The following is a 15,050-nucleotide window of genomic DNA, read 5'->3' on the forward strand; positions in this document are numbered from 1 at the left end:
GCGTTTTTAAAAAGAGTCCGACATGGCCCCCGAGTTAAAAATAATGTGATTTTCAAAGATACAAAACAGATATTAAGTGCTACATCGCTGGACCCTGGACAGAGCATTTCCTTGTCACAAAAAAAAACCCCAAAAAAAACATGGTGGCTCCCTTTGGAGTCCAATTTGGAGGAAAAAAAAATAAAGGACGTTGAATTCCTTGTGAAGCCATTAACAAAGTTTTAAAAAATGCATCTGGTTCTCAAAAAAAAATAAAAAATAGTTTACGGATGACGCAAAGTTGTATGGAGGACCAAATCGCTTAAAATGAACCATTTAGTTGACAAATCCATAATTATATTATTCAAATTAATTTAGAAATATTCCATTTTATTTTAAAATGTTTCAAAAGTTCTGATGATAAAATATTTCTAACTCATATTGGAATGGTTTTCATGGAATATTGCAAAAAATTTATATAAGTTATTGTTAGTTATATCATTATACTTAATTCACTTTTTCTTTTATCTGGTCCTCCACTTAAAAAGAGTCCAATGTCACAAGTGAGAGGAGAATCACACACTTCCGTGAGTACTCCAATGGGATTTTCAACAAATTTGAAAACTCCTTAAAATGTATACATTTCTTTTCAAACTGTACTGCTGTAATACACATGCGCGCGTGCGCACACACACACACACACACACACACACACACACACACACACACACACACACACACACACACACACACACACACACACACACACACACACAAGCTCTTGCAATATAGATAACATTGACATGAACAGTTTGTCTTTAGCGATGGCACTGAAGGAGCAACACAGTCTGTTCTTACAAACAAGCAGTTTCACCAGAACTGCAACAAAGTTTTGTTCCCTCACCCGCCCTGTTCACTCATTCGCGCAAAAACGTGATTGGTTGCCGTTGGGGCAAAGTCAAAACCTCTCCTCCCTCTCCGACGTGCTTGGATGAAAACAAACGGGGGTGTTCTGTGTGTGTGTGTGTGTGTGTGTGTGTGTGTGTGTGTGGGAGGGGGAGGATCTCAGGCACTTTTTTCCGAAACGCAGGGCAAAAGGCTTGGACTCTGAAGTGGCTGGCTGAGTGGAAGAGGAGGAGGAGGGAGGATGGGTCATCACTCGATGGTGATGGAGGTCAGCTCCACGGCCCGGTCGGGCTGCGGCTGCTGCTGCTCCTCAGACAGCTGAGAGGAGGAGGAGCCGCCCCTACCCTCCACCCCCGTCTCCTCAACCGTCCCGTCGGCCTCCATTTTGAGGGGGCCCGCGGGGGGCTCGGGCGACAGGAAGCCGGAGGACTCGTCGCAGGCCTGCGTGGAGGAAGACACTTGGGAGATGACCGGCAGCTGGATGGAGGAGGAGGCGGCGGTGGCGGAGGAGGTGTCGTTAACGCCGGGGTATGCCGGGTGGAGGTGGTGGTGGTTGTCGTGGGAGGGGGCCTCCTCCAGCTCGTACTGGACCCCCAGAGCTGCTGCCGCTTCCTCCTCCTCCTGCACTTGGCTCAGGTAGTCGGGCACGAGGAAATCACTGCGGGAGGAGAGAGGGGTGACGGGTGGGGCGTGGTCGAAGGGTGGGGTTAGGGGGCGGACGGAGAGGAGAGAGTCATTAGCCATTGGCCATTTTGAGTATTTGTATGTTTAATTCCAGATTGGTATATTATCAAACGAAAGGATGCACGGATACAGCTATTGCTCCAGTAGGGAATCGAAAAAAAAAAACAACAGCTACACTATCAAGAGTCATGGCAACCATGGCAACCATGTCAGATAGAGAAGGAGACGCGCTTAAGGACCAATCATTCGATTCTAATTTCCCCACACTAATCGTCTAGACCCATACAATTTAGGAAAATGAGAGGATTGGCTCTGTTCTCTGTATCGGCTCGAAACTGAACCGACTCTGGTCTGAGTCTGTACTGGCAGTGAAACGCAGGTATCGGTGCATCCCCGGGTGAAACAATGTCAGCATGTTTAGGTTTTCACACATTTCTGTTGAATGTTAAACTGTTTGGGAAAAGAACATTGTTAGGTACGGCCGATACAAAATTTCTGTCAATTTTATCATCGCCCTCATGATTCACAAATCGTCCAGGAATTTGCATTTTGACCCATTCTTCCTTTTATGTCTGCGTGTGCAGAAATCATGCCACGTCTAAAGCTACTGAAGCAGAACGTTAAGGATGCTTTTGTCCTCTCAAGAGATTCCCAGTGAATCTGTACAAGCGGGAGTTTGGCTCAACCTCGTCTTTATAGTCAAGGTTTTAAAAATCCATCAGATGTGTGAGAAATGTTGATATTGAATTGCATTAGCCGCAAAATCTCAATACATCAAAATGCAGCTAGAAATCAATGTAACACACAAATTCCAGGGTCCTAGCAAATTACTATCACCGCAAAAATAAGTCTTTGAAAGCCATTACTTTGAATCAAACCATTTAAACAAAGCTAATTTTGTCAGCATCCCAGTTACATATACGCCAAAAATAATAATGGAAGATTTTAGACATAGCTATTCTAAAGATAAATGTGTTGAGAGGGTCTGGAAATCAACACGTGTTGACGTGACTACTTGGAATACATAATACATTTGTAAATACATTGTACTTTCCGATGTGAACTCTGAGCAGGGGAGTTACTAGTGTAAGCGATCTGCCAGAGAACTTTCCGCAGCGTCATGACGTCAGGCCCAGACCGGCTTCTATATAAAACCTCCTCGAGGAGTCGCCGACCTGTGCGGGCTTGAGTTGATTAAGAAGTGGAAAAGTCCAGAGAAAAAAAAAAAAAAAAGAAAAGAGAAGCCCACATGCACTTCAGGAAAACCTGGGCTGAGTTCCCCCACTTTCACTGTGGGATGAAAGACGCTGATTTGATTTGAAAGAACAAACTGACCCTTTCTTATTCAAATATTCCAAGAATTAAAAAATAATAATAATGAATACAATTTCGAAAAAGAGAGAAGCACAGGTCTTGCAAACACAGCTAAGTAGTTAGATACCTATAAGCACCCCCCATTGTCATTTTTAAAAAGGCATCCGGTTTCTCGAGATTTGTTTGAGGTAGCATTATTCATCTGTAAAAGCGCTTGGTATTAAAATACACATTAAATTAGCATTTTTATTTTCCCCCACACATCAATACATTGCTGGACATCAAACCATGGTGGTTGGTAATTTTAGTTTAAAACATGACACAATTCAATGCGTTTAACAAACCACTTCATTGTGAAGTTTCCCCAAATATGTTCTTAAAGGAGCATAGTGTAAGAGCGTGTTGAGCAGCACTTCAATTCTCTTTGTTCAGGATACACCTTATTAATGTGAATAAGCATTTTACCTCTGCACATGGAACACCTGCCATTTCAGTGCTGAAAAAAAGGGACGCTAAAATGATCATTTTTGTTGCTATGTTTTATTATTTTCATTTTCTTTTAATATTTAACTTTGTACAATTCGTATTTTAGCGCTTAATATTTTTTATTTTATTTTCTTCCTTTCTGCAAAGGACTCTGCGTTGCATCTCCTATATGAATTGTGCTACACTAAAACTTTAACGTTTATTACAACTATTTTTTGCGAGTTGAGAAGCAACACTAGAGAATCGTACACAGCACGCTTTGTATAAATGAATAGTGCTCCTCAAATTATATTCATGGAATGAGGTTTAATGAGTCAAGCCTGGGTAAAATAAACACATAAATCATACAATACCAAAACTACCCAGTTCTACACTCCATGTCATCTCATGACAAATTGTGCACCGGTCTATGACCTGAAACTGGAGAAAGATCAGGTAAAATTTTTGGCTTTGACTGAAGAGGTCTTTTTCTTACCCAGGTGTGATGCTGTGGGTGGGTGGTAGTCGGGGAAGGGAAGGAGGGAGGGAAGTGTTGGGAAGGAAAGGGAAGGGGTGTGTGTGTGTGTGTGTGTGTGTGTGTGTGTGTGTGTGGTGGTGGTGGTGGAGGGGTGGGGCATACAGTCCAATCCCACCCCCGGACTCCTCACCTGCTCTGGAAGTAGTTTGCTAGTTCGGACGCCTCATGGTTCAGACTTCGCAGGTGTACAATTAAATTGCCAGAGTTGGTGAACATGGCGCCGCACGTTTTGCACTCGTAAATCCGTGGCTTGCGGATTATGTGTCGGGAGACCCTCATGTGGTGCTTATATTCGCCGAAGGACGTGAATGTGGCGCTACAAATCTGGCACCGGAAACAGCGTTTACCTTCGTGCTTCAGCCGGTGCATCTTAAGGGAGTAGGCCCGTGTGAACTTTTTCCCACAGCGGTCACACTGGAAGGGCTTAATGCCTGCAGGGAGAACTGAAGGTTAAGTGGGTATTGGAGAGTTTGTGTATATGTGCACGTGGGTCGCAGGGTTCATACAGACAGACATACATACAATTTCAAGTTGAAGTTTTTGGACGCGCTACTTATTTCGGAAGCAATCTCCACCAAGCTGTGTTCATGAAATTCAATACAATCTTAATATAGGTTCACATGTGTACCGACTGGTTAAATTGTTCTGAAGACTATATCTCTTTTCTGTATAACTAGCATGCTGTCTAACACAGTAATATTTTACTCTATGGGGCGTCAAAAGCCGTCTGCCAAATATTTATTGAATTACTGGCAAATTCTGCAGCACTGACAGCAGCTGAAGATAAAGGTCTTTGAAAGTACTTCCACACATAAGGGACTGTCTTTCTAGGTATTCCGGTAGTTAAAATGTTAAATCTAAGTACTTTAGGAACCTAAAGGGCCCTGTTTTGGTGTGTGTGAAGTATATTGAGGCGTACGCCTCTAATGGTTTTCAAATAATCTCACAGGAGCACACTGTGGAAGCACTGTGAGGGCTTTGTTTATTCCATTCACAAAACCATCAATAGGCTGTAACCAAAATACAGTAGCCCACAGAGCAGTCGTGTGCTAATGTCAATATGCAGTGGTAAACCATTCTCCAGGCCACCTCTGTTAGCATAACAACATAGTGGGGTTATGGCTTCACCTCCGCTGTCATACACTACCTATGTGGCAATGAATGTGTGCTAGTGTGTGCTAAAAAAGCCAATGACCCCAAATAAACTTCTACTGCAAATGGCCATGTTTGAACACACTCTTCAGTGCAAACAATGTTTTGTTATGGGGGAAATAAAAAACGTAAATAAAAAACACTTCCTTGAAGTCAGAAGCACAACCGCCATTTTCTTCCCCAGAGTTTTAGATGACCGATTCTGAGGACCCTGCATGTACATGAACACAGGATTGGACCGGATACTGGATATAGGTGTCCCCGGATTGCTGTAACTCACCCAACATCACCCTTTCCTAACAAGTGCACCTACCGGAGTGAATGAGCATATGCTGCTTCAGATTCTGAATGCGTGTGAAGCGGACTCCGCAGGTGGGGCATTGAAAGGGCCTGTCTGGGCCGTTGGCACCAGGGCGTGCCGAGGGGCTGATGTAGAGGTGGTAAGGGTACTGGATACCCTCCAGCCTGGAACAAAGACCATGAGGACAACGCAACTTAAATACAGTGTCAATCGAGTAGGCAGGCTGTGAAAATTACTGGCGAGCACAAATAAAAGAAGAGATAATGTGAACAGAGTTAACACAGTGACCCCGGCAAACTCACATATGCATCTGACCAAACTCTTTCTTGGGAAACTCTTGGTTGCAAGACTGATGACATCATGCCTATTTATAGCACAATCTGTGCCTCAAAACATTTTCTAGGGGAAACCCTGAAGTAAATTTCAACTCAACTAGAGTCTGTTTTAAAAGAAGAAATTATTGATTTATTTATTTTTTACACGTGCATTTTGCCAGGTGGATATGGTGTGGTTTGAGCAGCCACACCTGACCGGGATCTGGGTAATTCGGGACCCAGGTTCAGAGTGGCTGCATACCTGTTGCTCATTGGTTGGTCTAACGAGCAACACACACACGCGCGCGAGAAAGGAGCCCTGTCATGACCTGTGTCCATCTGCTCTAGGGCTTGTTGTATCAAGCCCCCTTGCCACAATAACCTGGTTTGTTTTCTACAACCGTCTTTTGTGTCTCTGTGCCGGAGGTCCCTGAACACGCCCACTTGGGTGGCGCATGGTAGGCGAAACAGCCACACATTTCATTCAGAATTTGACCAAACTCTTTCGTGGGAAACACTGGTTGCAAGACTGATTACTTATTGTTATTACATATTGAAGTTGCTCATTACTATTCTATCATTACTATGCATTGCCAATGAATATTAGGCTAGAAAATACTACATTGGCCCGATTTAATACGACTTCTGGTAAAAACCATGCCAGCTTTCGGTCTTCTATCCGAATACAGATACAGAGAAGGATCATTTTGTTGTTTGAACAGATACAGATAATGGCGTCTCTGTATGCCTCTAACTTATTCCATGGTTCATCACACTTTTTCAAATAATCGCAACAACCCTAGATGCGCTGAGAAAGTGTTGCACTGACGTTAAGCTGCGCACGTTTCCATTTCTTACAGCCTGGACTGCAAGTCTTCACAGGAACACTGTACCTTTCATCATCTTCTGCGTGGCCTCCAGCGCTAGAAGTACCCTGCATCGAGGGCAAGCCCTCAGACACTCCCTCATCCATCGACCCTATTTGCAAGAGAAGGAAAAAACAGCGAAGAAAGAATTAGCAGCTGGTTCTATTGATGTCATGACTACGAACCACCGTCTAGACCTGACCTAAGTCGTTTTCCAGGTGATCAAGCTATGTGGCAAGAGAAATACGAAAGACGAAGTCAGTGAATAATTCTACTGGTGCAATGACTTGATGAAAGCAGCCTCACCTATGGAGGAAGACTGTGGGCTGATGAGCAGCTCTTCCTGCACCTGCTCACTGCCGGGCACCGTCTGCTGGTCGCTCAGAGAGCTCTGTGATGCACTGATGGGCTGCGAAGACGTCTCCTGCGCCTCCTCGTCGCTCAGCCGCTCCACCTTCACCCTCACGTCATCCTCTTCCTCTGCGCCCGGAGACGACACCACCTTGGAGCTCTCGCATGCCAGGTAGTCGCTCAGCCGCCGGCCCACACCGATGGCGACCGCCTCCGCACCCACAACTGCTGCCGCTGCAGCCACTTGCTCCAGGCACCGTGGGCTCTCTGGGAGTTTGGGCTTGTCAGAGTGGAACCTCCGGTCGATGCCGAAGGGGAAGGTCCAGGGGAAAGCCAGGGAGGACTCCACCGGCTGGGCGGCGCTGTCCGAGAAGGAGGGGGAGGGGTTGGCGATCTGCGGTGAGGTGGCCACCAACTGCGAGGCGCACTTGAGTGGGCTCTCGGGCGATGCCATGGTGACGAAGCTCTTGCGCTTGCGCCGGGACTCACGGCACACTGGGACATTTCTCTCCATCACACTGCAGTCGGAGGACACTGGCGACAAGCTGCCATCCAGTGGCGTCAGGGCGCAGTGTGACGAGGCGCTCTCCGCCACCGACTCGTGAGGCTTGTCCACCGTCATATTGGTGCCCATGCCGCCATTACTGTTGTTGTTCCCGGGGCCCCACAGAATGCTTGACTTCATGAACTCAGAACACGTGCTTGCTACTGTGAACATCTGCATGTAGCTGGCGGCGGCCAGGACATCTATGATGTTCTCTGTGCTGATGGAGAGGGTGGAAGTGTAGGCGTACTCAAGGAGCGGGGTGAAGCCGCTGACTGTGACATGGTGGAGATCCAGCACGAACTTGTCCTCCTCTTCCGGCCTGCCAACCAGCTTGGAGCGGAAGAACTCACTGCAGCAGGCCAGGACCACCTTGTGGGCCAGGAAGAGCTTGTCCTGAACCCGGATGGTGACGTCGCAGAGGTGGCCCTCATTACGCAAAGCGTTGAGCTTGTCTAGCATCTCCTGGCTGTGGGAGGTCGAGCAGTGGGTAAAGGTTTTGACCCCCATGTCTCGTGTCCGCACTTCTGCCTACGATTTGGGGCAACGTCCTCCTGCAGAAGAAAAACTGTTTAAAGAGGGGACAAAAAAGCGCTCTGCATATCTACAAGAGCTTTGGATTAGAAATCTGGCCAGCCAAAACATCCAGTCCTTTATCTTATGGTAAGAAGGAAAACAGATACCAAACAAATTCTCGTTTGAAGTATGTTTCTGGCGCTTTTTTTTTTTTCTCTAAATAGACGTTTAACTGTATTCCAATAAAACTTCATAAAACAAAACCCAGAAGTAGACGGTTGTGAATGAGGTGCGAAGCAACAGTTGTCAGCGCTGACCCTGGACTCCTTTGCTAATCAATAACGAGGAAGAGAAAACAAAATGTCCGAATTAGCCGGCAACGGAACAAATCTTGCCATGAGAGGGGCAAAGGCCTTGATGATAAGATGAACCGGGGGCGAGTAAAGAACTGAAATTAAGAGGTAAATGTGTGGGGTGCATGGCTAGGGGAGAGAATTGGAAGAGGGGGCTGCCCTTGGTAGGTAGGAGAGCGGGGGGGGGGGGGGGTGAGAGCAGGGTAGACGGCACGGAGGACTGAATGCCAAGTTACATAACGGCAATCAAAGCAGATGCGCAGCGATGCGAGCCAGAGCCATGTGGAGGCCAGTGCACTACAGGATGCTGAGCAGCTGTCTGCGAGACATGTGGATTCTCTGAGGCATGAGATTTTCCATCAAACAAAAGCTGAACTCAAGGGGCTCTCGCGGGGAGAACTCCGGCCCCCTCCGCGCAGGCCAGAGATGGAGAGAAAAATACTTTCGGGGTGGGGTGGGGGGGGGGGGGGTTATGCTGGCCAAGCAGTAAGAATGTGAATTATAGGGCTCGGCCGAGGAGCATCAACGCAGGACCAGTTTACACCAGGTACCACGCAATCTGTGTCTGATCATCTCATCCGGACAAGAGGAATTCTTTTTTATTTTTTATTTTTTTTAATATATGGTAATGTAAGGTGTTAATGCAAACAGCATGCACGGCACACAAAATACGATAAGACTCTGCCAGAGAACCACTAGAGGCTTAGCCAAACTCTTCCAGGTGTTAATCCAATCCCAACAGCATAGGCTTGCATTCGTTTTAAATTTCCGCCGGACGGATAGAATTGCCATTGCATAATATACTACTACTAATTTCCCCAAGTTTGCCACTGAAAAAGGCTTGGGCCGATGTGAGGGCAAGATCCCATCCGATGCACGGAAAATGTAAAGGAAATTCTTCTACCTGTTAGAGAGTTGCTAATTCTCGGAAGAATATTTACTCAATCCAGATGTGATGAATCATTCTGTATTTCATGCCGCGTGGAGATACAACTCAGCGTAGATTTGTCACAAAAGATATGCGTCACAAAGTGTCGCAGCCCTAGTGTGACGCATGCCCTTATGTTGTTTACAGCACAGTACATCGCATGAATAAAACAGAAAAGATAAATTAATTTCCCACACCTAATAAAGCACTGCACCATTATCTGCTTCCACCAGTCAATAGTCTTTTCCTGTGTCAACAGTGGATGATTCACAGTTGTATAACTCACAACTGTTGCAAATATATCTCAGAACTGCTGTAAAGGGGTCTTATTTCAGATGTCTTCCTTGCTAGAAAGATGTTAAAAGCCTATTGGACACTTTTTTTTCAACAAACTATGAGAGTGCTTCTGCTATGTGTAAGCCTGGGCGGCATGTAAAAAGTTGTTATTATTATAATGGTAGAACTTAACACAGGTTGGTAGTTGTTAATATTATAATGGTAGAACTTAACACAGGCTGGTACACATTGGAATATCGCCATTTCAAAACCAAGAGCAGCATTTAAGAACCCAATTTGGAATCAATACTTGGAAGTAAACGGTAATGTTAAAGGACCAGACCAAAATGAGAGAAATTATGAGTAATATACTATCCTTTCACCTGTAAAACTATTAAATTGCATATTGCAACATGAAAATCAAGTCTGAAATGTCATCAAAACAGACACCACTGAAGGACCATTAAGACAGAATTATTAGCCTGGCAGTAGTATAGAGAAAAATGCGACATATTCCCCTTCCACATCTGATTTGTGTGTTGTTAATGTTACTCTTAATCCGAATACAGTGCAAGCAAAATTCAAAACAACTCTGAATGGAGCTTTTTTCTGACACCATATCATGACACAGAAAACTTTTATATCCAACCTATAAATGAAGACAGCAAGCACATAAAACTGTGAAAGTGAGTGATGTGTATACCGTGTGTGTGTGTGTGACACACACACACACACACACACACACACACACACACACACACACACACACACACACACACACACACACACACACACACACACACACACACACACACACACACACACACACACACACACACGTGTGTCATTTGCTCTGCTGAGAAGGTGATTGGCTCTAATCTACCACCTTTCCAGGACCTGTACGCCTCAAGGACCCTGAGGCGTGCAGGTAAGATTGTGGCTGACCCCTTCCAACCCGGACACAAACTGTTTGAAACACTTCCCTCTGGCAGGAGACTGCGGTCCAACAAGGCCAAAACCTCTCGCCACAAGAACAGTTTCTTCCCCTCTGCAACTGGCCTCATCAACAAGGTCCACCCCGCCGGCTACGCCTTAAACTGAAAGAGTATGTCAATGCGTTACATCAACTAACGTTCCTCATTCTTCTGGGCTTTATCCGTGAACATTGCACATACTGTTAAACTTAGACTGAACATTTCCACATTCCTGCACAATTGTACAGCTTTATTGAAAAAACAAATAAACAAAAAAAACAGCCTTATTTTACATATTCTTATATATTTCACTCATACTTATTGTTTTACATTTATGTTTCATGTATGCACCGAACACCAAGACAAATTCCTTGTTCGTGTAAACTTACTTGACAATAAATACTATTCTGATTCTTCTGACACACACACACACACACACACACACACACACACACACACACACACACACACACACACACACACACACACACACACACACACACACACACACACACACACACACACACACACACACACACACTATTTTCAGTTTCTTTGCTTTACTCTATGATATACCAAAGGCATGCAGGTATACATGAGAAAATTGCTTTTAATGTCATCACTTTTCAGGAGGAAAGAAGCATTGGTTCATTGAGATGTAAGGGTATCAACCAATTTGTCTACATCTGTACATACATAGGGGTCAGCATGGGCACTCTGACCCGTCTGCGGCTATGTGCAATGATGAGCCCATGGATGCCCATGACCCTATCACCAGTTCACCGGCTGTTCTTCCTAGGACCACTTTTGGTAGGTACTAACCACTGCATACTGGGAACCCAGTCGTCTAGAAAATCGCAATTTGTCCCTTTGCAACATCACTGAAATCCTTACACTGTTGTACCTGCTTCCAACACATCAACTTTAAGAACTGACAGTTCACTTGCTGCCTAATATATCTCACCCCTTGACAGGTGCCATTGTTACAAGATGAGCAATGCTATTCATGTTATCAGTAGGTGGTTTTAATGTTGTGGCTGACTAAAAGTTCAAGTGGATAACATTGCTTAGGTAGGTGCCTAATATTGTGAAGGTCCCCCTCGTGCTGCCAAAACAGCTTTGACCCGTCAAGGCATGGACTGGACAAGACCTCTGAAGGTGTCCTCTGGTATCTGGCATCAATACTTTAGCAGAACATTTCCTTGAAGTCCTATAGATTGTGAGGTGGGGCCTCTAAGGATTGGGCTTGTTGTTCCAGCACATCCCACAGATGCTCGATCCAAATGAGATCTGGGGAATTCAGAGGCCAAGTCAACACCTTGAACTCTTTGTCATGTTCCTCAAACCATTCCTGAACAATTGTTGTGGTGTGGCAGGACACATTATCCTGCTGAAAGTTGAATCCTGCAATGTTTAGGTAGTTGGTTCATGTCCAAGTAATTACCAAATGAATGCCAGGAACCAAGGTTTCCCAACAGAACATTGCCCAGAGTATCACACTGCCTCTGCCCATAGTGCATCCTGGTGCCATCTCTTATCCAGGTAAACAATGCACACGCACCCGGTTTATCCACGTGATGTAAAAGAAAACATGATTCATCAGACCAGGCCACCTTCTTCCACTGCTCCATCGTCCAGTCCTGGTTCTCACGTGCCCATTGTAGGGACTTTCGGCGGTGGACAGGGGTCAGCATGGGAACTCTGACCAGTCTGCTGCAAAACAGCAAGCTATGACGTGTGTTCTGACACATTTTTATCATAGCCAGCATTAACCTTTTCAGTATTTTGTGCTACAGCAGCAGAAACTGTTCATTTCCACGCTCTGCAAGTTGCAACGGTAAGGCCAATCAGTTTGGACGATCTAAAGCTGATCTGAAAGCTCGCCCTCTAACCAATCACTTTTGTCGATATAGAACTAAGCTCTGCCTCCTCTTTCGTGGACATGTTGCGCTCGTTAACATAGTACAGATGCAATAGAGATGGAGCCACAGCGTCTAGAACTCTGAGGAGAAACAGAAAGATGGTGTTTATCTTTGACAACCAGGACACACACATCCATAGTTTGGCGTTGTTTTGGGGGATATTTAAGTTCTGACCCAAAGTAGACGGTATGTATCCATTGTGTAAAGTATGTCGACGGGATGTCCCGACTACACCACAAACTTTATTTATTTCGACTTACTTGCCATATTTATGGGCCATATTTTTCTTTTTGATTTGAACAAAATGTTATTTTAGTGAAATGTTAATTAAAAGGAGCTGCACTTGTTACTTATTGTTCACAAATTATTTGATTTTAAGTAGTAATATTCTTTTATTTTTAAAATTGCATTAACTGACGGGACTTAATACTCAATAAAAAACATTATACATCTACATGCCTTGATGTCATTCTGTATACAGCCTGCTTATCAATTGTTTATAAGCTCAATAAACACAGACTGACTGGAATCTCTCCCATTTGTCAGGGAAATTGAAATCTTATAGGCCCGTTGACCAGCACAATTTTTTAAAACTCTAATATATATACACACACATACATACACACACAAATATCTCTATCTATCTATCTATCTATCTATCTATCTATATACACACACACACACATACACACATATATATATGCCTACATACATATATGCATATATGTGCATATACACACCCCCACACAGACACACACACACCCACACACATGCATGTATGTATGTGTAGAAACAATAACTTAATTTTACAATATAACGTGTGTGTGGTTAGAGACATAGACAAAAGTATGGGGTCAGTCTGGATATCAACACTTAACAACAACAACAACTTGTATAAGGATGGCATAAATCAAATACAGTATTAAGACTACTACAACTGTAATAAGTGTATAAAACATGTTCCCCAGCACTGACAGTTTGAGTAGATCGCAATCTTTTCGCAAAATCATCAGATTCCACAACCATGTTTCCATACAAATTTAAGGGGGGTATTTTGAACCAAATACAAATACAAACAAATAATTACAATGTGAATGACGTAGCCTACCCATTTTTCCTACTTTAGAACGTTCAGTCCCAATGAATAGATATTCTGCAACTACACACACATCATCTCACTGCGATAAGCTTATACTACGTTAGTGGCATAAAATTGACAAAGAAAGGCGATTCAATTGTTAACGGCGATTATTTAGATGACGATTCATTGTCAAGTAAACACTTCGTGGACCCTGAGCACCACGAAGAATGTGCTCAGGCAGCAACAACCAAGGACGGATCACTGGGCCACACGGTCCCAATGCAAAAACACGTCTAACATCGAACGACTAACATCTGATGTGTCTATGGGGCCGAGGGGGGCGTGGCCCACAGCGCGCTAAGCTAAGCTGTTAGCTGTTTACGTTGACGCGCTAGCCAAAGCTGACAAACGCCGCTAGTTGGGCTGGCGTTAGCCTGGGCGCTAATGCTATGCTACTCGGATGGACAAAAACCGCCGCTGTAAACAACGTCGCTCGGGGAGATGCGGGACGCCGACATCAGCGTCACCTCGGAGTTATTTACCTGCGGCGGTGAGGCAGGCCTGCGATGGCGGTTGGAGGCCTCGGGAGGAGGAGGAGGAGGACTCCGAGGCGTCTGAAACGCGAACCTCCAAACGCTATAAACCACAGCGCTGCTCTGAGACAGCGCGGCTGGCTGGCTCGCTGTCTCCCCCCCCCACCCCCAGCTGCTTCACTCACATTCCGCCCGTTTTCGGGCCATTAGAGGAGGCGAGGACCTCGAGTGTCTCTCTCTCTCTCTCGATTAATTTCCCCGACGAAGGAACATTCCGCCGACTCCCGCGTGAAAAGTTACGAGAGCCGCCGTCGTTCCTTTGTGCTCCCCGTTGTCCCCCGATTCGCTTTATTTGTGTCCCACAATGCAACGCGCACCCACCGTACTGGCTGACTTCACTTGAAGTCGGAACTAGGAAAAATGGACCCCCGACCTGGGAGTAATGTAAAGGAACGACTGATAAGTCGGATTTCCATGTCGGGATGTCGGTGCGGATTGCTCGGACTCGGCTTGCAAAGAGAAACTTTCACATCACTTTCACATGAAAACCCATGCAAAGAGAGCTTTGTTCACCGTAGGTGAACAAAGCTCTCTTTGCATGGGTTTTCATGTGAAAGTGTCACCTATCTCCGATCGAAACGACTCTGTGTTTGCGTCGAAGCTCCCGCGCGGATGCTTGTAGATACTTTGAGAGGTCACAAACTCCCAAATAAACGCACATCTGCTACAGGCGTCCCCCGTTTTCCCGAACGGAGACAGTAAAGCACATTTACGTAAGAGGTGGGAAGTGCGGAGCAGAATCACCGAGTTCCGACAACCAATCGAACGCAGCAGTAGTACACCGGGATGTGAAGACCGCCTTTCTCTGTGTTATTATTATGGTACTTTAAACTTGTTGTTGTTTTTTTTTCCACGAATATTTAAAAAAAAAATAATAATAATTGCAGAGCAGCTAGAAAATATGCGAACTGAAAATAACCCAATGAAAAAAAATATTACAATAATGCTGGAACGTGTCTGGTAGAAATGCAGCTTAATCCACTTCTTTTCATA

General features: G+C 45.0%; 1 protein-coding gene across 1 annotated transcript; it reads right to left on the reverse strand.

Moving 5' to 3' along the window:
• Positions 1 to 1,134: 1,134 nt before the first annotated feature.
• zbtb44 (zinc finger and BTB domain containing 44) lies at positions 1,135 to 7,924 on the reverse strand (the record flags this gene model as incomplete). Its single annotated transcript, XM_080006924.1, has 5 exons — positions 1,135 to 1,543; positions 4,017 to 4,317; positions 5,352 to 5,503; positions 6,547 to 6,631; positions 6,826 to 7,924. The coding sequence occupies 5 exons, from the start codon at positions 7,922 to 7,924 to the stop codon at positions 1,135 to 1,137; spliced, it is 2,046 nt and encodes a 681-aa protein (XP_079863050.1).
• Positions 7,925 to 15,050: the final 7,126 nt, after the last annotated feature.

This window comes from Zeus faber (assembly GCF_960531495.2).
Source record: "Zeus faber genome assembly, chromosome: 9".
Taxonomy (NCBI): Eukaryota; Metazoa; Chordata; class Actinopteri; order Zeiformes; family Zeidae; genus Zeus; species Zeus faber.